Source organism: Trachypithecus francoisi, unplaced genomic scaffold, assembly GCF_009764315.1.
Source record: "Trachypithecus francoisi isolate TF-2019V2 unplaced genomic scaffold, Tfra_2.0 Lachesis_group5, whole genome shotgun sequence".
NCBI classification, from domain to species: Eukaryota; Metazoa; Chordata; class Mammalia; order Primates; family Cercopithecidae; genus Trachypithecus; species Trachypithecus francoisi.
This window is the reverse complement of record NW_022681470.1, coordinates 98,410,793-98,432,111: the sequence shown is the minus strand read 5'-3', so window position 1 is coordinate 98,432,111 and position 21,319 is coordinate 98,410,793. Positions and strand designations below refer to the sequence as shown.

The following is a 21,319-nucleotide window of genomic DNA, read 5'->3' as shown; positions in this document are numbered from 1 at the left end:
GTTGCAGTGAGCTGAGATCATGCCACTGTACTCCAGCCTGGGCAACAGAGCAAGACTCCACCTCAAGAAAAAAAAAAAAAAAAAAAGAATAGATGTTTCCTAGGCTGACTAACAGATTTTTTTTTTTTTTTTTTTTTTTTTTTTTTTTTTGAGGCGGAGTCTCGCTCTGTCGCCCAGGCTGGAGTGCAGTGGCCGGATCTCAGCTCACTGCAAGCTCCGCCTCCCGGGTTTACGCCATTCTCTCGCCTCAGCCTCCCGAGTAGCTGGGACTACAGGCGCCCGCCATCTCGCCCGGCTAGTTTTTTTGTATTTTTTTTTTTAGTAGAGACGGGGTTTCACAGTGTTAGCCAGGGTGGTCTCGATCTCCTGACCTCGTGATCCGCCCGTCTCGGCCTCCCAAAGTGCTGGGATTACAGGCTTGAGCCACTGCGCCCGGCCGACTAACAGATTAAAATTCCCCAATACTAAGGCATATGCTAGTCACAAGTCCGAAGTTGTAGAAGAACCAGTAACTCATGAATTGGCCTTAGCTTGCTCTTGCACTTGCTTACTGGCTTGCTTGCTTCTTACAGAGGGCGGATGGAATAACTCAGCATTCCTTCCTTCCTCCACTGCAACACAAGTTACATAGGTGATGATGTGGTAGTTGATTGATTGGCATCCCCTCAGCACCCAGCTCACTGCATTGCACACAGTAAGCAGTCAGTAAATGATGGATGAGTATAAGGAGTTACCGTCTCAGGGTAGCCTGGTTATTTTACCATCCCTTTACTATTCTAACAAAAGAGGACAAGGTAGAATGATTAAAGGGACGATGTCAGTGTCTGTTTCCTTTGGAGCATCAAATCAATACCATGATTGGTATATACCCTTTCTGAATGCCATTTTAAAATTCTTAACTACCTTCTCCCAACCACACACACACAAGTTGTCTTCCTCTCCCACACTCTTGTCTCTTTCTCTTTGTATTTCAGGGTGTCTAACATACCAGAAGATGGACCCAAGATCCATAGAGGCGCTTGTGACTCAGATCAACTGCCCTCCCCAGGAAACCTGGTCTCTCTGGAAACCTTGATTAAACTGCTTTTTCTGACACCTCTTCCTCTACAACCCTTGATTGTATCACCATTGAAACTTCAGAACCAATTCTAACCATCCTCACCTCCAGGACTAATGGGAATTACTGACAGCCTGATGGCTACCCCCAAGTCAGTTTCCCTTCATACTTTACTACAAATCTGACCATGTTCCCATATTTACTGAGTAAACTTGATGAAATTTACCTAGTCCTGTGTCCTAGATGTATCAGGGAGAGGGAAGAGAAAGGATAAAGGGAGTTGAGAGCTGGGATAGGAATTAGAGGCAAAGGGCTTATGTAGGGAGCAGAGAGCTAAAATTCTAGTCAAGCACCTCTTTCTGAGGTGATGGGGGAGTATACTGGGAGTGAACTCTACTAGAGAAAGCATGGTGTGGTAAAAGAGAACCAGGCTTGGATTCAGAAATCACCATCAGCACTTGCTGTTTGACCTTAAATTCCTCATCTGTAAGATTGAAAGGTCTCGGCCGGGCGTGGTCGCTCACGCCTATAATCCCAGCACTTTGGGAAGCTGAGGCAGGTGGATCACCTGATGTCGGGAATTCGAGACCAGCCTGATCAACATGGAGAAACCCTGTCTCTACTAAAAATACAAAATTAGCTGGGCCTGGGGTGGCACATGCCTGTAATCCCAGCTACTTGGGAGGCTGAGGCAGGAGAATCGCTTGAACCTGGAAGCCAGAGGTTGTGGTTAGCCGAGATTGCGCCATTGCACTCCAGCCTGGGCAACAAGAGCAAAGCTCCATCTCAAAAAAAAAAAAAAAGAAAGAAAGAAAAAAGATTAAAAGGTCTGTAAAGTCCCTATTAAGCACCATGAGTATAAAGGGACTCAAACTGACCTCTGCAGATTCTTGGTTCTAGATTTTTTTTTTGAGATGAAGTCTCACTCTTGTCCCCCAGGCTGGAGTGCATGGCGTGATCTTGGTTCACTGCAACCTCTGCCTCCCGGGTTCAAGCGATTCTTCTGCCTCAGTCTCCCTAGTGGCTGGGATTAACAGGCACCGGCCACCATGCCCGGCTAATTTTTGTATTTTTAGTAGAGACGGGGTTTCACCATGTTGGCCAGGCTGGTCTAGAACTCCTGACCTCAGGTGATCCACCCGCCTCAGCCTCCCAAAGTGCTGGGATTACAGCGTGAGCCACCGAGCGGCTATCTTTGCTCCAGCTTTAAAGTGGTTACATTTACCTGTAGTCTCAGCTACTCCCTAGGCTGAGGTGGTCAGTTGAGCCCAGGAGGTCGAGACGGCAGTGAGCCATGATTGTAACCCTGCACTCCAGCCTGGGCAACGGTGAGACCTTGTCTCAAAAATAAAAAATAAAACTGTTGGCCGGGCGCGGTGGCTCAAGCCTGTAATCCCAGCACTTTGGGAGGCCGAGACGGGCGGATCACGAGGTCAGGAGATGGAGACCATCCTGGCTAACACAGTGAAAGCCCGTCTCTACTAAAAAATACAAAAAACTAGCCAGGCGTGGTGGCGGGCGCCTGTAGTCCCAGCTACTCCGGAGGCTGAGGCAGGAGAATGGCGTGAACCCGGGAGGCGGAGCTTGCAGTGAGCTGAGATCCGGCCACTGCACTCCAGCGTGGGCGACAGAGCGAGACTCCGTCTCAAAAAAAAAAAAAAAAAAAAAAAAACCTGTTACACTCATTTATCATAATAGCTTCTTGTTGTTTTTGCCCGTTACCAAAAACCACAGGCCACACTAGACGATTTACATAAAATTTAACCCAACAATTGGGAGTAACGCTATTCTCATTTTATAGTTGAGAAAATTGAGGCTTAGAGAAATTAAGTAGGTCAGGCAAGGTGGCTCACGCCTGTAATTCCACAACTTTGGGAGGCCGGGAGTGGGTGGCAAAGGGCGGGAGTTGCTTGAGCCCAGGAGTTCAAGACTACCCTGGCCAACATAGTGAGACCCACCCCCCCCATCCCCGGTCTCTATTAAATAAATATGAGACGTTAAATAATCTTCCCAAAATTACATAGTTAATGGCAGATCCAGAATTTACACAAGGTCTAGTTCCCCAGTCTATGCTCTGTTTTTTTTTTTTTTTTTTTTTTTGAGACGGAGTCTCAACTCTGTCGCCGGGGCTGGAGTGCAGTGGCCGGATCTCAGCTCACTGCAAGCTCCGCCTCCCGGGTTCACGCCATTCTCCTGCCTCAGCCTCCGGAGTAGCTGGGACTACAGGCGCCCGCCACCTCGCCCGGCTAGTTTTTTTGTATTTTTTAGTAGAGACGGGGTTTCACCGTGTTAGCCAGGATGGTCTCCATCTCCTGACCTCGTGATCCGCCCGTCTCGGCCTCCCAAAGTGCTGGGATTACAGGCTTGAGCCACCGCGCCCGGCCCAGTCTATGCTCTTAAATTTTGTTACTTGCTGTAAGAACCATGTAAAATAAAACGTATAGTTAAAGGGAAATTACTAACTACCATTTCCTGTCTGTTTTTCTCCCACTCTCGCCCTCAAAAGTTCACCTACTCTTGTCCTCAAAGCCACAGGACGCATAATTGCTATTTTTGGGTTTCAGCTGAAACGCCACGGGTCTGGGGGCGGATAGCGAGGGTGTGTTACACTTTCGGTCTTCCGGTCAGCCGGAACTACTCACACTGCTGCTCGTGCTGTGTGGGGTGTACCTCTTCGGAGTTCCTGGAGGTGGTGCCAGACTAGAGTGGCAGCTATAGTAACCAATAGACACGGACTTTGTTGGACCAGAACCCAATGAAGAATTATATGTAGGAGAAGCGGCGATAATCTGAGGATGTAGGCACGGGTGTGTAGGAACATGGGACTGTATCAGAGGTGGCGGCGGCTCCGGCTCCAAGGTTTACAGGCTTGCAGGCTACACACGGTGCGTGAGGCACCCCCAAAGTTCCGATCCTCATCAGACCCAGCCCAGCCGAAGCCCCCAAATTTTTATGTTAACCCAGCCTCACGCCACTCCTCCTCTCCCTGGTCCTCGGAGCCCCCAGAAAAGGTCTCATATTTAAACTCGTTATCTAATTCTCGAGTTAGCGGTCTGGGGAGCGCAGAGCTTGAAGGGTCCCCAGCGTAGGGCCTGTATCACCCAGTCCCCTTAAAGAGTAGGAATTCGGACGAAGTCCACTTTACCATCCCAAAGTGCCATCATCCCCAATTCTAAGAAAGAATGATGGGACGTGTGTTAACCTGCTAATATATCTTTCCCTCCAGGCAGTTGTGTCGACCCCTCCACGCTGGTTGGCAGAGCGGCTTGGCCTTTTTGAGGAGCTGTGGTCTGCTCAGGTAAAGAGATTAGCAAGCATAGCACAGAAGGAACCCCGGACTATTAAGATAACACTTCCTGGAGGCCAGAAAATTGATGCTGTGGCATGGAACACAACCCCCTACCAACTAGCCCGGCAGATCAGGTAACAGGCCCATCCTGTAACTACCAGGATTATCCTTCTGCCCTTTTACTTTCTCTTCACTTGAGCAGGGGAAGAAAACTTGATCTGCTTGTTTCTGTTCCATCCCCATCAAGATAACCTTTCCCGAAGATTTTGTTTTTGTTTTTTTTGTTGTTGTTGTTTTATAGAGACAGGGTCTCTCCACGTTACCCAGGCTAGTCTTGAACTCCTGGGCGCAAGCAATCCTTCCATTTCAGCCTTCCAAAGTGCTGGGATTACAGGCATGAGCCACCAAACCTGGCCTGAGATTTGTTTAATCTGTATTAGTTTCTGCATCAGAGTCTCTGTCCTTTCATTGGAGAAAGAAATGAAAGCTTCTGTTGCTCTGGTAACTCATTTCACCTTTGCAAGTTTACAGTTGCTGAGAGATGAGCAACTTTCTCTCCACTGTGGATTGTAACCCTGTCTTTTTTAAATCATTAATTTACTTTTTAATAATTGATACATAATAATTGAACATATGAATGGGGTATATGTGATATTTTGATACATGCATACAATATGTAATTATCAAATCCGGGTGTTCAGGATATCTGTTACCCCAAATATTTATCAGTTCTTTGTATTGGGACCATTTCAAATCTTCTAGCTATTTTGAAATATACAACAAATTATTATTAACTGTATTCACCCTACTCTGCTGTGGAACATTAGAGCATATTCCTTCCGTCTAACTCTTATTTTTGTACCCATTTTTGTACTTATTTTGTAACTCTTATTTTTGTTTAGCTAACCTCTTCATCTCCCCTCCCCCATCCTTCCCAGCCTCTGGTAACTATCACTCTATTCTCTACCACTGTGAGATCAACTCTTTAAACTCCTATATAGGAATCAGAACATGTGGTATTTTCTTTTTTGTGCCTTGTAACCCTGTCTTTTTCTTCATCCCCACCTCCCACTGCTGAAGTTCAACACTGGCAGATACTGCAGTGGCTGCTCAAGTGAACGGAGAACCTTATGATCTGGAGCGGCCCTTGGAGACAGATTCTGACCTCAGATTTCTGACATTCGATTCCCCAGAGGGGAAAGCAGTAAGTTTCTTTCTTATCAGGAATGCAGTGACTACTAAACCAAGAGATATTATAGCAGGAAATTCTAACATTTTATTCTTTTGCCTCAGTTTCTCCATTTGCACTTGGGAAGAAGACCTATCACAGACTGTCTTGACTACTTCTGGTTAGGAAACTTATGGTGAAAGTTTTTAACTTAGCTTCGATCTATTAAGCAAACATTTTTGCTAGTGAAAGGGAGAGAGATGATTTGTTGAAAAACAAAAGGATAAATATGTAAATTCAGCCTCCTCAACTTCTGAGCACATACATTATAAGTCATCTGTAGTGTATATTCAATTCTCACATGGCTTATACAGCTGAGCACACAACCTGGTCATCTCCCCACCTTGTCTTCTTCATGTCAGCTCAGGTAACGCAGACCTCGCCTATTAGGATCCAGAAAAACAGAGTTCTGCCATCTATGTGTAAATAGTGACCAAATCCAAGAGGAATAGTTGTATCGCACTAGATTCATGGGACAGAAAAAAATAGGACTAAAAGACCAAACAGAGACCTAAGTAACCACTGTCTTAAGAACATAGCATATTCTGACCAAGCACCGTGGCTCATGCCTGTAATCCCAGCACTTTGGGAGGCCAGGCGGGTGGATCATCTGAGGTCAGGAGTTCAAGACCAGCCTGGCCAACATGGTGAAACCTCGTCTCTACTAAAAATATAAAAATTAGCTGGGTGTGGTCGTGAGCGCTTGTCATCCCAGCTAATTGAGAGGCTGAGGCAGGAGAATTGCTTGAACCTGGGAGGTGGAGGTTGCAGTGAGCTGAGATCGCGTCATTGTACTCCAGTCTGGGCGACAGAGCAAGACTCCATCTCAAAAAAAAAAAAATTATTCTGAAGCCCTAAAAGCTTACAGGAGCAGCAGAAGACTGACTGATCTCCAGCTTCTATACTTTGGAACTGGAAAGCACCAAGGATTAAGGGGTGGGGCTGGAGCTTCTATACACTGAAAGAAGAAAAGATACTGGCCTTCTTTCTTTTCTATTCAGTCTTTTTTTTTTTTTTTTTTTTTTTGAGATGGAGTCTCACTCTGTCACCCAGGGTGGAGTGCAGTGGCATGATCTCAGTTCACTGCAACTTCCGCCTCCCAGGTTCGAGTGATTCTCCTGCCTCAGCCTCCTGAGTAGCTGGGATTACAGGCGCACGCCACCACGCCTGGCTAGTTTTGTATGTTTTAGTTGAGACGATTTCACGATGTTGGCCAGACTGGTCTCAAACTCCTGACCTCAGATGATCCACCTGCCTTGATCTCCTGAAGTGTTGGGGTTACAGGCATGAGCCACTGCGCCCAGCCCTTTTTTTTTAAGCTTGTTACTTTTTAGTAGATCCCCAAAATCTAGGATCCCCATTTTGTGGTAGTTACTCCTAGAAGAACCATACCAGTTTTCCTACCAGCTTTTGCGAGGAAGAGCTCAGAGATCTAGGGGTTAGGGACAAGTTTATGAACTTGTGAACCCCTTTTTTGTCAACCCAGGTGTTCTGGCACTCCAGCACCCATGTCCTGGGGGCAGCAGCTGAACAATTCCTAGGTGCTGTTCTCTGCAGAGGTCCAAGTACAGAATATGGCTTTTACCATGATTTCTTCCTAGGAAAGGAGAGGTGAGTAATGAAAGGAAGGAGGAGAATGATTCTGGGATGGTTTCTGAGGCTCTTTTCAGGGGCCTTGGGCTTGCTCCATTTGGAGGAGGAAGCTGGAGGAGGAGGGTTTCTTTAGGTCTCAATCAACTATGACAGTACCTCCTTCTGTGCTAGTCCATGTCCCTCTTCTAACTCTGCTTGAAATTTACCTTCTTGGCTGGTGCACGTGTAGTCCCAGCTACTTGGGAGGCTGAGGTGGAAGGATCACTTGAGCCTGGGAGGTTGAGGCTGTGGTGAGCCATGATCTTAACCACTGCACCCAGCTTGTGCGACAAAGCAAGACACTCTCTCAAAAAAAAAAAAAAGAAAGAAAAAGAAGAAACAACTTGCCTTGTTACTTGTTAGCTTTCATAAATTCAAGTTTTACTTAATCTCCCTCATTACTATTGTTCTAACTTTGTCCATCCAGATTTCCTGCATTCAACTTTTAACTTCATGCATAGAGCTTTTTCTCCAGCTGTAATATCTGTAACCTGATTTCCTATTTATATTTTCTCTGAGTTTGTCTGTTTTTGCCTATAACTCTAGATTTATCCTGAAGGACAGGACCTTGCCCCCTAGCCAACAGGTTTGTCACCCAGGTGATTGATGTACCTCATAGGATGTAACCCAACCAATTCTCCTCTTTCCAGGACAATCCGGGGCTCAGAGCTGCCTGTTTTGGAGCGGATTTGCCAGGAACTTACAGCTGCTGCTCAACCCTTCCGGAGGCTAGAGGCTTCACGGGATCAGCTTCGCCAGCTGTTCAAGGTGGGATGGAGGGAAGAGGTGGCTCTTCCAGGACATCTTTGTGGGAATAAACACTTCTTCAATCTCCCTTCTACCTTTTTCCAGGATAACCCCTTCAAGCTTCACTTGATCGAGGAGAGAGTGACAGGTCCAACAGCAACAGTATATGGGTAGGAATTGTCAAGATTAAAGCAAACGGAGAGGTAGGGAAGCACTGAAGAAGGCCAGAAATGTGATAAGGGAAGAAAGAAGATAATTTGTGTTGATCCAGAAAAAGAAATGGGAATGGGAATTGATTTTTTTTTTTCTTTTTTTTTTTTGAGACGGAGTCTTGCTCCATCTCCCAGGCTGGAGTGCAGTAGCGCAATCTCGGTTCACTGCAACCTCCGCCTCCCGGGTTCAAGTGATTCTCCTGCCTTAGCCTCCGGAGTGGCTGGGATTATAGGCATGTGCCACCATGCCTGGCTAATTTTTTTTTTTTTGAGACCGAGTTGTGTTCTGTTGCCCAGGCTGGAATGCAGTGGCATGATCTCAACTCACTGCATCCTCTGCCTCCCGGATTCAAACAATTCTTCTGCCTCAGCCTCCTGAGTAACTGGAACCACAGGCGCGCACCACCATGCCTGGCTAATTTTTATATTTTTAGTAGAGACGGTGTTTTACCATATTGGCCAGGCTGGTCTCAAACTCCTGACCTCGTGATCTGCCCGCCTTGGCCTCCCAAAGTGCTGGGATTATAGACATGAGCCACTGCGCTCTGCCGGGGAATTGATTTTTATCTGCCATTGCCCTCTCTCAGTAGGACAGTTCCTTTCTGTTCACCTCTTTCTGTCAGCTAAAGACCATGAGAGCCGGGCGCGGTGGCTCAAGCCTGTAATCCCAGCACTTTGGGAGGCTGAGACGGGCGGATCACGAGGTCAGGAGATTGAGACCATCCTGGCTAATACGGTGAAATCCCGTCTCTACTAAAAAAATACAAAAAAAAACGAGCCAGGCGAGGTTGCAGGCGCCTGTAGTCCCAGCTACTCGGGAGGCTGAGGCAGGAGAATGGCATAAACCCGGGAGGCGGAGCTTGCAGTGAGCTGAGATCCGGCCACTGCATTCCAGCCTGGGCGACAGAGCAAGACTCCGTCTCAAAAAAAAAAAAGACCATGAGAGGGAGAAAGCTAGAAGCTAAAGATTCTGAAAATCACTAACTGGCCTCTTCTTTCTCCCAGGTGTGGCACATTGGTTGACCTTTGCCAAGGCCCCCACCTTCGGCATACTGGACAGATTGGAGGACTGAAGCTGCTATCGGTCAGTTGTGGAACAGAGTTAGGTTAAGATTCCTATTTTCAGCCGGGCATGGTGGCTCACACGTGTAATCCCAGCACTTTAGGAGGCCAAGGCAGGTGGATCATGAGGTCAGGAGTTTGAGACCAGCCTGGTCAATATGGTGAAACCCCATCTCTACTAAAAATACAAAAATTAGCCGGGCGTGGTGGTGTGCACCTGTAATCCCAGCTACTTGGGAGGCTGAGGCAGGAGAATGGTGTAAACCCGGGAGGCAGAGCTTGCAGTGAGCTGAGATCCGGCCACTGCACTCCAGCCTGGGCAACAGAGCGAGACTCCGTCTCAAAAAAAAAAAATAAAATAAAATATAGACTGTTGGCCAGGTGCAGTGGTTCACACGTGTAATCCCAACACTTTGGGAGGCCAAGTTGGGTGGATAGCTTGAGCTCAGGAGTTCAAGACCAGCCTGGCCAACAGGATGAAACCCCATCACTACTAAAAATAAAAAATTAGCTGGGCGTGGTGGCGTGCACCTGTAGTCCCAGCTACTCAGGAGGCTGAGGCAGGAGAATCACTTGAACTGGAAGGCAGAGGTTGCATTGAGCCAAGATCGTACCACTGCACTCCAGCCTGGGCAGCAGAGTGAGACTCTGCTTCAAAAAATATACATATAGGGGCCAGGGCAGTGGCTCACGCCTGTAATCCCAACACTTTGGGAGGCTGAGGTGGGTGAATCACGAGGTCAGGAGATCAAGACCATCCTAGCTAACACAGTGAAACCCCATCTCTACTAAAAATACAAAAAATTAGTTGGGTGTGGTGGCAGTGGCCTGTAGTCCCAGCTACTCGGGAGGCTGAGGCAGAATGGTGTGAACCCAGGAGGCGGAGCTTGGAGAGCCGAGATCGCGCCACTGCGCTCCAACCTGGGTGACAGATAGATACACACACACATACACACATGTATAGGCTGTTTCTCATTAGTACTGTTTAACAGTTTTATTTTATTTTATTTTTATTTTTTTGAGACAGAGTCTCACTCTGTTGCCCAGGCTGGAGTGCAGTGGCCTAATCTCAGCTCACTGCAACCTCCACCTGCCAGGTTCAAGCAATTCTCCTGCCTCAGCCTCCTGAATAGCTGTGATTACAGATGCGCACCACCACGCCTGGCTAATTTTTTTTTTTTTTTTTTTTTTGAGGCGGAGTCTCGCTCTGTCGCCGGGACTGGAGTGCAGTGGCCGGATCTCAGCTCACTGCAAGCTCCGCCTCCCGGGTTCACGCCATTCTCCTGCCTCAGCCTCCTGAGTAGCTGGGACTACAGGCGCCTGCCACTTCGCCCGGCTAGTTTTTGTATTTTTAGTAGAGATGGGGTTTCACCGTGTTAGCCAGGATGGTCTCGATCTCCTGACTTCGTGATCCGCCCGTCTCGGCCTCCCAAAGTGCTGGGATTACAGGCTTGAGCCACCGCGCCCGGCCCTTTTTTTTTTTTTTTTTTTTGAGACGGAGTCTTGCTCTGTCGCCCAGGCTGGAGTGCAGTGGCCGGATCTCAGCTCACTGCAAGCTCCGCCTCCCGGGTTCACACCATTCTCCTGTCTCAGCCTCCCGAGTAGCTGGGACTACAGGTGCCCGCCTCGTCGCCCGGCTAGTTTTTTGTATTTTTTAGTAGAGACGGGGTTTCACCGTATTAGCCAGGATGGTCTCGATCTCCTGACCTCGTGATCCGCCCATCTCGGCCTCCCAAAGTGCTGGGATTACAGGCTTGAGCCACCGCGCCCGGCCTAATTTTTGTATTTTTAGTACAGACAAGGTTTCACCATGTTGGTCAGGCTGGTCTCGAACTCCTGACCTTGTGATCCACCCGCCTCAGCCTCCCAAAGTGCTGGGAATACAGGTGTGAGCCACCGTGCCCGGCTTTTCATTAGTATTGTTAAAGGAGACAGCAGGTACAGGCTTTTGGATTTCATGTGGCCCGGAATGGGATATGGTATAGAAGACTGACTTTTCTAGCAGCTATATAGGATATTGATAAATGGAGGAATAAAGTGACATTTGACCAGAGCTTATGGTTACTCCTCTAAACAGTCATTGATTAGAATGGGAAGGAACTAAGTAAAGGGGTAGTAAGAATGGGGAGAAAAAGAGATGGCAAGGTAAGGTTAGACTTGACCAGGTTGGATGTAGGAATGAAGAGTCAGGCAATTTCAACACTGTAATCTAGAAGAAAGGTGTCTAGAGGATGGAGGTGTTCATCCTACTGGTGGGACTGTTGTCAAGAGGCATACCTGTGACACTTAACACTGAGAGTATCATATGAGTCTTGAAAAAGGTTGGGGGCCTTCAGTCCTCATCTTTCCTTTGATCCCCTATGTCCTCACGCAGAACTCATCATCCTTATGGAGGTCTTCAGGGGCCCCAGAGACACTGCAGAGAGTGTCAGGGATTTCCTTCCCCACAACAGAATTGCTGAGAGCCTGGGAAGCATGGAGGGAGGAAGCAGAATTGCGGGACCACCGGCGCATTGGGAAGGTACAGAGATTGGGAAGATAGGGACGGATGGTGATAAGGGTTGGAGAGAGATGACGCAACCTGATGATGAAATTGGGAGCAGATTCAGTCACAGAGACTGAGCAGCTCCATCAGTTGTTCTGAGTTCCAAAGCCACCTCCTTGCCCTTGAAGTGACCCAATATTGCTATTCCTGACCCCAGGAACAGGAGCTCTTCTTCTTCCATGAACTGAGCCCTGGGAGCTGCTTCTTCCTGCCACGAGGGACGAGGGTGTATAATGCACTAGTGGCATTTATCAGGGTAAGGAGACCCAGGTCTAGAGGAAAGAAGACCAGGGTGGGGCTGAGGGCCTAGAAGAAGCTAAGGTGTTTGTGTTAAAAGATGGGGGTTGGGGCCGGGCACAGTGGCTTACTCCTGTAATCCTAGCACTTTCGGAGGCCGAGCCAGGAAGATGACCTGAGACCAGCCTGGCCAACATGGCAAAACCCCGTCTCTACTAAAACAAATACCAAAAATCAGCTGAGTGTGATGGCAACACCTGTAGCCCCAGCTACTGGGGAGTCTGAGGCAGGAGAATCCCTTGAACCCGGGAGCGGGAGGTTGCAGTGAACTGAGATCGAGCCACTCTAGCCTGGGTGATACAGTGAGACTCTGTCTTGAGAAAAAAAGAGGGGGGCGGTTTGGAATCATAACCATAAATATTGAAAGTGCTGGTGACCTTTAATACTACAACTGTGTGGTCTGCAGTTGGGGAGCATAGAGATGGGACATGGTATTTAATAGGTTGTGGTTGCAATCAGCATGGCCTGAGGGCCCAGGAAGATCACACAACTGACACCCTACCTGGTTTCCTTCCAGTTACTCTGACCTTTCATTTCTGTACCCTCCTCTCCAGGCTGAGTATGCCCGTCGTGGTTTCTCTGAGGTGAAAACTCCCACACTGTTTTCTACTAAACTCTGGGAACAGTCAGGGCACTGGGAGCATTATCAGGAAGACATGTTTGCTGTGCAGCCCCCAGGCTCTGACAGGCCTGCCAGCTCCCAGAGTGATGATTCTACCAGGCATACGGCAGATATACTCGCCCTCAAGCCCATGAACTGCCCTGCACACTGGTAAGCTGGGAGCTAGGGTTACAATCAAGTTGCTAAATATTAAATAATAGAAAGCACCTTGGGGCCGGGCGTGGTGGCTCACGCCTATAATCCCAACACTTTGGGAGGCTGAGGCGGGCGGATCACCTGAGGTCGGGAGTTCAAGACCAGCCTGATCAACATGGAGAAACCCTGTCTCTACTAAAAATACAAAATTAGCCAGGCATGGTGGCACGTGCCTGTAATCCCAGCTACTTGGTAGGCTGAGGCAGGAGAATCACTGGAACCTGGGAGGCGGAGGCTGCAGTGAGCTGAGATCATACCACTGCCCTCCAGCCTGGGCAATAAGAGCTAAGCTCCATCTCAAAAAAAAAAAAAAAGAGGCCGGGCACAGTGGCTCACATCTGTAATCCCAGCACTTTGAGAGGCCGAGGTGGGTGGATCGTGAGGTCAGGAGATAGAGACTACAGTGAAACCCCATCTTTACTAAAAATACAAAAAATTAGCCAAGTGTGGTCGCGGGCGCCTGTAATCCCAGCTACTCGGGAGGCTGAGGCGGGAGAATGGTGTGAGCTGGGGAGGCAGAGCTTGCAGTGAGCCGAGATCGCGCCACTGCACTCCAGCCTGGGCAACAGAGCGAGACTCCGTCTCAAAAAAAAAAAAAAGAAAGTACCTTGGAAAGAGTATTGGGACACCTGATTTGAGCCTAGAATCTTCCCCCTAGCTAACTGTGTGAATTTGGGAAACTCATTTTACCTCTTTGGGTCTCAGTCTCCTTTAAGTTGCTATCTAAGGCTCCTCCCTCAGCTCAGTGACTATCACAGAACAGGGAAACAGTAAATGATGTCTGTTATTGTGTTACTGAGAAATCCACTTTTGAACCGCAGGGCTCAGACTGTGATGAGTGGGATTGACAGGACTCAGTGGGAGGATGTGCTGAGGTTGGAGAGGGCTATAGCAGATGGTGCAGAGAAGGTAGGCAAGCAGATTGGGTGGAGGAGCAGTCTTCAGGGACTAGTCCTCCCTATGGCCCTGACCCCTCTGCACCCCAACCTCAGCCTGATGTTCGCCCACCGGCCCAGATCCTGGCGGGAACTGCCCCTGCGACTAGCTGACTTTGGGGCCCTACACCGGGCTGAAGCCTCTGGTGGTCTGGGGGGACTGACGCGACTGCGGTGCTTCCAGCAGGATGACGCTCACATCTTCTGTACAACAGATCAGGTGGCCTTTCCCTGGCTCCACCAAAGCTTTTCTAAACCACCTTTCTCCCTATGAACCTGCAAACCCCTGATCTTTTTTTGCCCCCTATATGTACTATAATTCAGCTACATTCTACCCCTAGCTTGCTTCTGCTTCATCTCTGTTTTTGCCCTTTGTTTTCCTCAAACTGCCAGCATCCCTGATCTCTAGCTGGCTTACAGCTCACTGACCCATATTTCCTGCCCCCAGCTGGAAGCAGAGATCCAAAGCTGTCTTGATTTCCTCCGTTCCGTCTATGCTGTTCTTGGCTTCTCCTTCCGCCTGGCACTGTCTACCCGGCCATCTGGCTTCCTGGGGGACCCTTGCCTTTGGGACCAGGCCGAACAGGTGAGTAGGAGGTACAGAAATAGAGGCAGATAAACCACTCCCTGGTGGGAAGGAGTGGAGAATACAGTAACCAAGGTTCTCAGAGGCATCTGGTGAGTGGGTCATTTGTTGAGGACTGACCAGATGTGTTGTTTTTGAAGTCTAAGATGATGTATTCTATTCCACTCTTGTCTCATTCCTTCAAAGGTCCTTCAACAGGCCCTGAAGGAATTTGGAGAACCCTGGGACCTCAACTCTGGAGATGGTGCCTTCTATGGACCTAAGGTAAGCTTGGGACCCTGGTTATTGTTGTATTTATGTTTTGCTTTGTTTTAGTAAATATTTAATAGATACAAATTTTTTTTTTTTTTTTTTTTGAGACAGTCTCACTATGTCACCCAGGCTAGAATGCAGTGGCGTGATCTCAGCTCACTGCAACCTCCAGCTCCCTGGTTCAAGCAATTCCCCTGCCTCAGCCTCCTGAGTAGCTGGGATTACAGGTGCACACCACCACACCTGGCTAATTTTTTTTTTTTTTTTTTTTTTGAGACGGAGTCTGGCTCTGCCGCCCAGGCTGGAGTGCAGTGGCCGGATCTCAGCTCACTGCAAGCTCCGCCTCCCGGTTCACGCCATTCTCCTGTCTCAGCCTCCCGAGTAGCTGGGACTACAGGCGCCCGCCACCTCGCCCGGCTAGTTTTTTGTATTTTTTAGTAGAGACGGGGTTTCACCGTATTAGCCAGGATGGTCTCGATCTCCTGACCTCGTGATCCGCCCGTCTCGGCCTCCCAAAGTGCTGGGATTACAGGCTTGAGCCACCGCGCCCGGCCTTTTTTTGTATTTTTAATAGAGACAGGGTTTCACCATGTTGGCCGGACTGGTCTCGAACTCCTGACCTGAGGCAATCCACCCGCCTCAGCCTCCCAAAGTGCTGGGATTACAGGCGTGAGCCACCGCACCCGGCCACAAAGAAATTTTTTTTTAAGTTATGTAGGATATAAAGAGAAACAAGATATGTTCTGCCCTCTTGGCATTTGCAATATAGTGAGGGCTACTGGAGTTAAATTAGGCCATGTCAGTGCTGCGAGATCCATGCTGTGTAGGTACCAAGAGAGCATGTTAGCTGGGGTTAGCGTTACTCCGGGAGGTTACAAAAGGTTTCCTGCAGGAATCACTTTCCAATCTGAAAGGTGAGTGTTGGCCAAATAAAGATATGTTTCAGGAGGGAATAGTGTAGGCAGAGGCTGGAGATAGGCATAAAAACACACGGCAGACCAGTCTGGACAACATAGGGAGACCCTGTGTCTACCAAAAAAAAAAAATTAGCCGGGTGCGGTGGCTCATGCCTGTGGTCCCAGCTACCCAGCAGGCTGAGATGGGAGGATCACCTGAGCCCAGGAGGTAGAGGCTGCAGTGAGCCAAGATCGCGCCCCACTGTACTCCAGCCTGGGTGACAGAGTGAGACCCTGTCTCAAAAAAAAGAAGTCAAGGGAAAAAAAGGACTGAAAAGTATCCACTGGATTTAGTAAAAAGGCTGATGGATTTTAAAGGACCATTTTCAGTAAAGTAGGGCCTGAGGGTGGGGTTAGAAGGTGAATAAATGAGGCCTGTGCAGTGACTCATGCCTGTAATCCCAGCACTTTGGGAGGCCGAGGTGGGTGGATCACTTGAGGTCAGGAGTTCGAGACCAGCTTGGCCAACTTGGCAAAACCCCATCTCTACTAAAAATATAAAAATTGGCCGGGTGAGGTGTTACACACCTGTAGTCCCAGCCACTCGGTAGCCTGAGGCAGGAGAATCACTGAACCTGGGAGGCGGAGGTTGCAGTGAGCCAACGTCACGCCATTGTACCATAGCCTAGGTGACAGAGCAAGATTCCGTCCCAAAAAATAAAAATAAAACAGGCTGGGTGCAGTGGCTCATGCCTGTAATCCCAGCACTTTGGGAGGCTGAGGCAAGTGGATCACCTGAGGTCAGGTGACGAATGGTACAAGGGAACTAGGGAAAATGGTACAGCTTCATGGGGAAAGAAACAAAGGTGGGAGGGGCCTGAGGATGGGAGAGAAAAAGAGGAGTTAAAGAACCTGTGAGTGGCCGGGCGCGGTGGCTCAAGCCTGTAATCCCAGCACTTTGGGAGGCCGAGACGGGCGGATCACGAGGTCAGGAGATCGAGACCATCCTGGCTAACATGGTGAAACCCCGTCTCTACTAAAAAATACAAAAAAAAACTAGCCGGGCGAGGTGGCGGGCGCCTGTAGTCCCAGCTACTCGGGAGGCTGAGGCAGGAGAATGGCGTAAACCCGGGAGGCGGAGCTTGCAGTGAGCTGAGATCCGGCCACTGCACTCCAGTCCGGGTGACAGAGCGAGACTCCGCCTCAAAAAAAAAAAAAAAAAGAACCTGTGAGTTAAAATGCCATTAATAGGAATAGTTGTCATGGCCGTGTGTGGTGGCTACACCTGTAATTCCAGCACTTTGGGAGGCCAAAGTGGGCAGATCACTTGAGATCAGGAGTTTGAGACCAGCCTGGTGAAACCCCATCTCTACTGAAAAAAAAAAAAAAATACATACACACACACACACAGACACACACACATATATATATATGTATGTGTTAGCTGGGCGTGGTGGCATGTACCTGTAGTCCCAGCTACTCAGGAGGCTGAGGCAGGAGAATCACTTGAAACCGGGAGGTGGAGGCTGCAGTGAGCTGAAATTGTGCTACTGCACTCCTGCCAGGGTGACAGAGCAAGACTCTGTCTCAAAAAAAAAAAAAAAAAAAAAAAAAAAAAAAAAAAAAAAACAGGAATAATTGTCAGAGCTGGCTGACCAAGAAACAGTAATCAGAGTAATCAGAGTAGGGTGTCTGATGGACTGTTTCAGAGGTACAGCCATTGAGGGAGAGGACAGGATAAAGGGTGTAGCCATAGATGGGTGCTGGTGAAGATCTCTGAGATGAGGAGCTCAAGGAATTGAGAGGCCAGGGTGTGGACGTCTGGTAATATTACAGCATCATTATTAAGTGGAGAGAGCTGCTGAGAACTACTGCCAGAGTAAGATGGGTAGAGTGAAGTGGAGGGGTAGTGTATGATAGAGCTGGGTGATATGATGAGGGTAGTAGCCCGGGATGAGGGTAGGTTAAAGGGTGGGATGGCACAGGTAATGGAGGATAGTGGTTCTGGATAGTGCTTCTGGCTTATTTCATGCCTTCCCATCTGTTTCCTGTAGATTGATGTGCACCTCCACGATGCTCTGGGCCGGCCACATCAGTGTGGAACAATTCAGCTTGACTTCCAACTGCCCCTGAGATTTGACCTCCAGTATAAGGGGTATAAAGCCTTGCCCTATCCTCTTTTCCCTTGACAGTGCATGGAATAGGTCCTTCTGCCTTTGGCCCTAAAAACCAAATCCTCCACACCCTCTTCTGCCAGAGCTGAATATTTCTTAAAAACTGGAAGGTGATCTTGGGGGTACACAATTTGTGATACTTCCACCATTCCATCTACCCCCCTTTTTCCTTTCAAGGCAGGCAGGTGCCCTGGAGCATCCAGTCCTCATTCACCGAGCAGTGCTCGGTTCTGTGGAAAGACTGTTGGGAGTGCTGGCAGAAAGCTGCGGGGGGAAATGGTGAGACCTCTGACCCTGGATTTCTCTTCTGGCCCCAAACCAGATAGTTTATGCTCCAGATCCTGTCGCCCTTCATATGCCAGCCTCCTTCCTTCTCAAATCTGCTCTGTACAACCACACTTCTGGCCAGAGCCAGAGTAACTAATTTGCGGCCGGGCGCGGTGGCTCAAGCCTGTAATCCCAGCACTTTGGGAGGCCGAGACGGGCGAATCACGAGGTCAGGAGATCGAGACCATCCTGGCTAATACGGTGAAACCCCGTCTCTACTAAAAATACAAAAAAAAAAAACTAGCCGGGCGACGAGGCGGGCGCCTGTAGTCCCAGCTACTCGGGAGGCTGAGGCAGGAGAATGGCGTAAACCGGGAGGCGGAGCTTGCAGTGAGCTGAGATCCGGCCACTGCACTCCAGTCTGGGTGGCAGAGCAAGACTCCATCTCAAAAAAAAAAAAAAAACAAAAAAACAAAACAGAGTAACTAATTTGCCATCATCTGTTCTTTCCCTACCAGGCCACTGTGGCTGTCCCCGTTCCAGGTGGTGGTCATCCCTGTGGGGACTGAGCAAGAGGAGTATGCCAGGGAGGTAAGGAGTTGAGGCAAGGAGGGGCAGAAGCAGGTCCAGGAGAGAGTCTGGTGCCCTGCAGTGGGCAGGAAGAGGCCACACGGGTGGTGGAGGAAGGAGCACAGCCCTCAGAGCCACAAGACTGGGCTCGAGTGGCTGCTGTCCTAGATGCTGGAAATCCTGTATCTAAAAAATGTGATTAATCCCTACCTTGTAGAGATGTATGAAAATTAAACAAATTAACAAATGTTGAAAGCCGCCAAAAGAGCACTTGGCACAAAAGTGGGATTGAGTACACAGTTTTTCCTTTCTAGAGAGAATTAAGGATATGGATGGTACCAGAGTTGAACAGCTGGTTGGGTAGAGCAGTGGCTAGGAGGCAAAGCCCAGGGAATAACTGGGGGGCCATCTCCAGTAGGAGGCAGACGGAAAGGTTGTGGGGCTGGGGATGAATGGGGAGGAGGCCTCAATGTGGAGATGAAATGAGGAGAGGTTGCTGGTGAGAAGTGGAGAGCCCCGAGGCAGGGAAAGGAGGAACAGATGGGAGAATTGAGGGAAAAGAGCATCAGACTGTTCTAGCTCCTCAACTTTCCAGTAAATTAACTTCCTGTCACCAAACCTCTGATGCAGGCACAGCAGAGCCTGCGGGCTGCAGGACTGGTCAGTGACCTGGATGCAGACTCTGGACTGACCCTCAGCCGGAGAATCCGCCGGGCCCAGCTTGCCCACTACAATTTTCAGTTTGGTAAGGTGAACCTCAGAGCCGATGTTCTCCCACCTGCCGTCTGCATTCTTGCTGTTAAGTTTACCAAGTCTGGTAATGCATATTTGGGTTAATTGGGGCTCATTACCTGAGCGGGTAGGAGCCAGGATTCAGGACATCTGACTCATTTGGGCCCTGTGTTCCTTCACATTGCCCTGCCCTCCCCATAACCACTTCTGACCTTCAAAATAGTTTTCCTCTTTTTTTTTTTTTTTTTTTTTGAGACGGAGTCTCGCTCTGTCGCCCAGGCTGGAGTGCAGTGGCCGGATCTCAGCTGACTGCAAGCTCTGCCTCCCGGGTTTATGCCATTCTCCTGCCTCAGGCTCCTGAGTAGCTGGGACTACAGGCGCCTGCCACCTCGCCCGGCTAGTTTTTTGTATTTTTTTTTTTTTAGTAGAGACGGGGTTTCACCGGGTTAGCCAGGATGGTCTCGATCTCCTGACCTTGTGATCCGCCCATCTCGGCCTCCCAAAGTGCTGGGCTTACAGGCTTGAGCCACTGCGCCCGGCCAGTTTTTCTCTTTTTAACTCCACTCTAGCTGTTGGTGTCTGTTAGGTTAATTAACCAAGGGAGCATCAGAGAGAAAGGGACAGGAGGGTTAATACGGTGTTAATTACCCTTGTTTATTCTAGACCTAGATGGAATCAGCCCTAAGGGATGAGGAGAAGGGCCTTAGGGAGAAAATTCTGGCACTGCCATGCTCCCTTTTTCATTTTCCAGGGTTCAGAGCTCTATCTCAAAGGCAAGGAGCAGAAACTCCTCAGCCAGATTACCTGATTCTTGAGTTTTGCACACCCCTCTCGCCCCACAAGCACCCACAGCAAGCTGTGCCACAATCCCATGGACCTACACATGGCCCCTCTCCCTCCCTTACCGCCCAGTCAGCCCCTGCATACATCCTCCTCAGCAGAGGCGCCTCACTCTGTGAATCCAGCCCTAACAGACACCAAGAGCCAGAGTGGGACTGATGAGAGGAAACTGTTCTAAGGGTCAGAAGTGGTTGCGGGGAGGTTGGGCAGCGTAAAGGCCACACCACTCCTGCCACGTTCCCCTTCCTCTAATACCCCCTTCAGATACACACACACACACACACAGAGTTTCTCTCTGTGGGGTTCTCAGTGTTTGTCTTTCTCTGCTTGACTCTAATGTCTCTGACCCTGGAGATCCTGACCAGAAGCGATAAGGCCTATGGGGACTGAAGCATTTCCTTGTCTCCTCAGGGTGAGCAAGACTGGTCATTTAGTATTTAGCAGGCACAGCTGAATACTTCCTTTCTGTGAACCATATCTGGGCTCTGCTCCCACCCTTCCTAAAGATTTAGGTTTCTCAAGTTTCTGCAGAGCAAAAGAAACTATCCCGTGTGGATGAATTTGCCCTGAGGTTCCCAAACTTCCTCTACCTGCAGTGGTTGGCCAGAAAGAGCAAAGTAAGAGAACAGTGAACATTCGGACTCGAGATAATCGTCGCCTTGGGGAGTGGGACTTGCCTGAAGCTGTGCAGCGACTGGTGGAACTACAGAACATGAGGGTCCCAAATGCCGAAGAAATTTTCTGAGCCTTTGTACATAGATGAGGCAAAACCCTGCGAGAGCCATCAGCCTCCCTCACATGGGAGACCCCAGAACCTTAGAACTGCGTGGAGGCATGTGTCTGCTCTCCTGAAAAGAGACTTGGTTTGGCAACCCCACAAAGGGAGGGAAGCTGTAGCTGTTTGGATGTGAGGAGAATGAAACTAAAAAAAAAAAAAATACACTGGGCCAGGCGCAGTGGCTCATGCCTGTAATCCCAGCACTTTGGGAGGCCAAGGCAGACGGATCATGAGGTCTGGAGATCAAGACCACCCTGGCTAACACAGTGAAACCCTGTCTCTACTAAAAATACAAAAAATTAGCCGGGCATGGTGGCACACGCGAGGTGGAGGTTGCAGGGAGCTGAGATCGCGCCACTGCACTCCAGCCTGGGTGACAGAGCGAGACTCCGTTTCTAAATAA

The 21,319-nt window shown here is 49.1% G+C and overlaps 1 protein-coding gene across 5 annotated transcripts; it reads left to right on the top strand.

Moving 5' to 3' along the window:
- Positions 1-3,795: 3,795 nt before the first annotated feature.
- On the top strand, positions 3,796-21,076 carry TARS2 (threonyl-tRNA synthetase 2, mitochondrial). Of its 5 annotated transcripts, XM_033198248.1 has the most exons (18): positions 3,796-3,942; positions 4,284-4,480; positions 5,427-5,550; positions 7,061-7,185; positions 7,857-7,974; positions 8,059-8,123; positions 9,171-9,249; positions 11,602-11,748; positions 11,930-12,028; positions 12,624-12,841; positions 13,879-14,041; positions 14,270-14,407; positions 14,594-14,671; positions 17,610-17,710; positions 17,907-18,008; positions 18,515-18,587; positions 19,197-19,311; positions 20,735-21,076. In XM_033198248.1, exons 1-18 carry the CDS (start codon positions 3,877-3,879, stop codon positions 20,881-20,883), a joined length of 2,157 nt encoding a protein of 718 aa, XP_033054139.1. In that variant the 5' UTR covers positions 3,796-3,876; the 3' UTR covers positions 20,884-21,076. The 5 variants fall into 5 exon arrangements, 4 of the variants coding, with proteins under 4 accessions (XP_033054139.1, XP_033054138.1, XP_033054141.1 ...); XR_004434081.1 differs by having other exon boundaries at positions 7,857-8,123; positions 17,911-18,008; XM_033198247.1 differs by having other exon boundaries at positions 7,857-8,123.
- The last annotated feature ends 243 nt before the right edge of the window (positions 21,077-21,319 follow it).

Coding starts and splice junctions, on each gene's coding strand:
- TARS2 (XM_033198247.1), top strand. CDS start 3,877: ATGGGACTGTATCAGAGGTGGCGGCGGCTCCGGCTCCAAGGTTTACAG. Junction 9,250..11,601: donor GAGGACTGAAGCTGCTATCG/GTCAGTTGTGGA, acceptor GTCCTCACGCAG/AACTCATCATCCTTATGGAG. Junction 12,029..12,623: donor CACTAGTGGCATTTATCAGG/GTAAGGAGACCC, acceptor CCTCCTCTCCAG/GCTGAGTATGCCCGTCGTGG.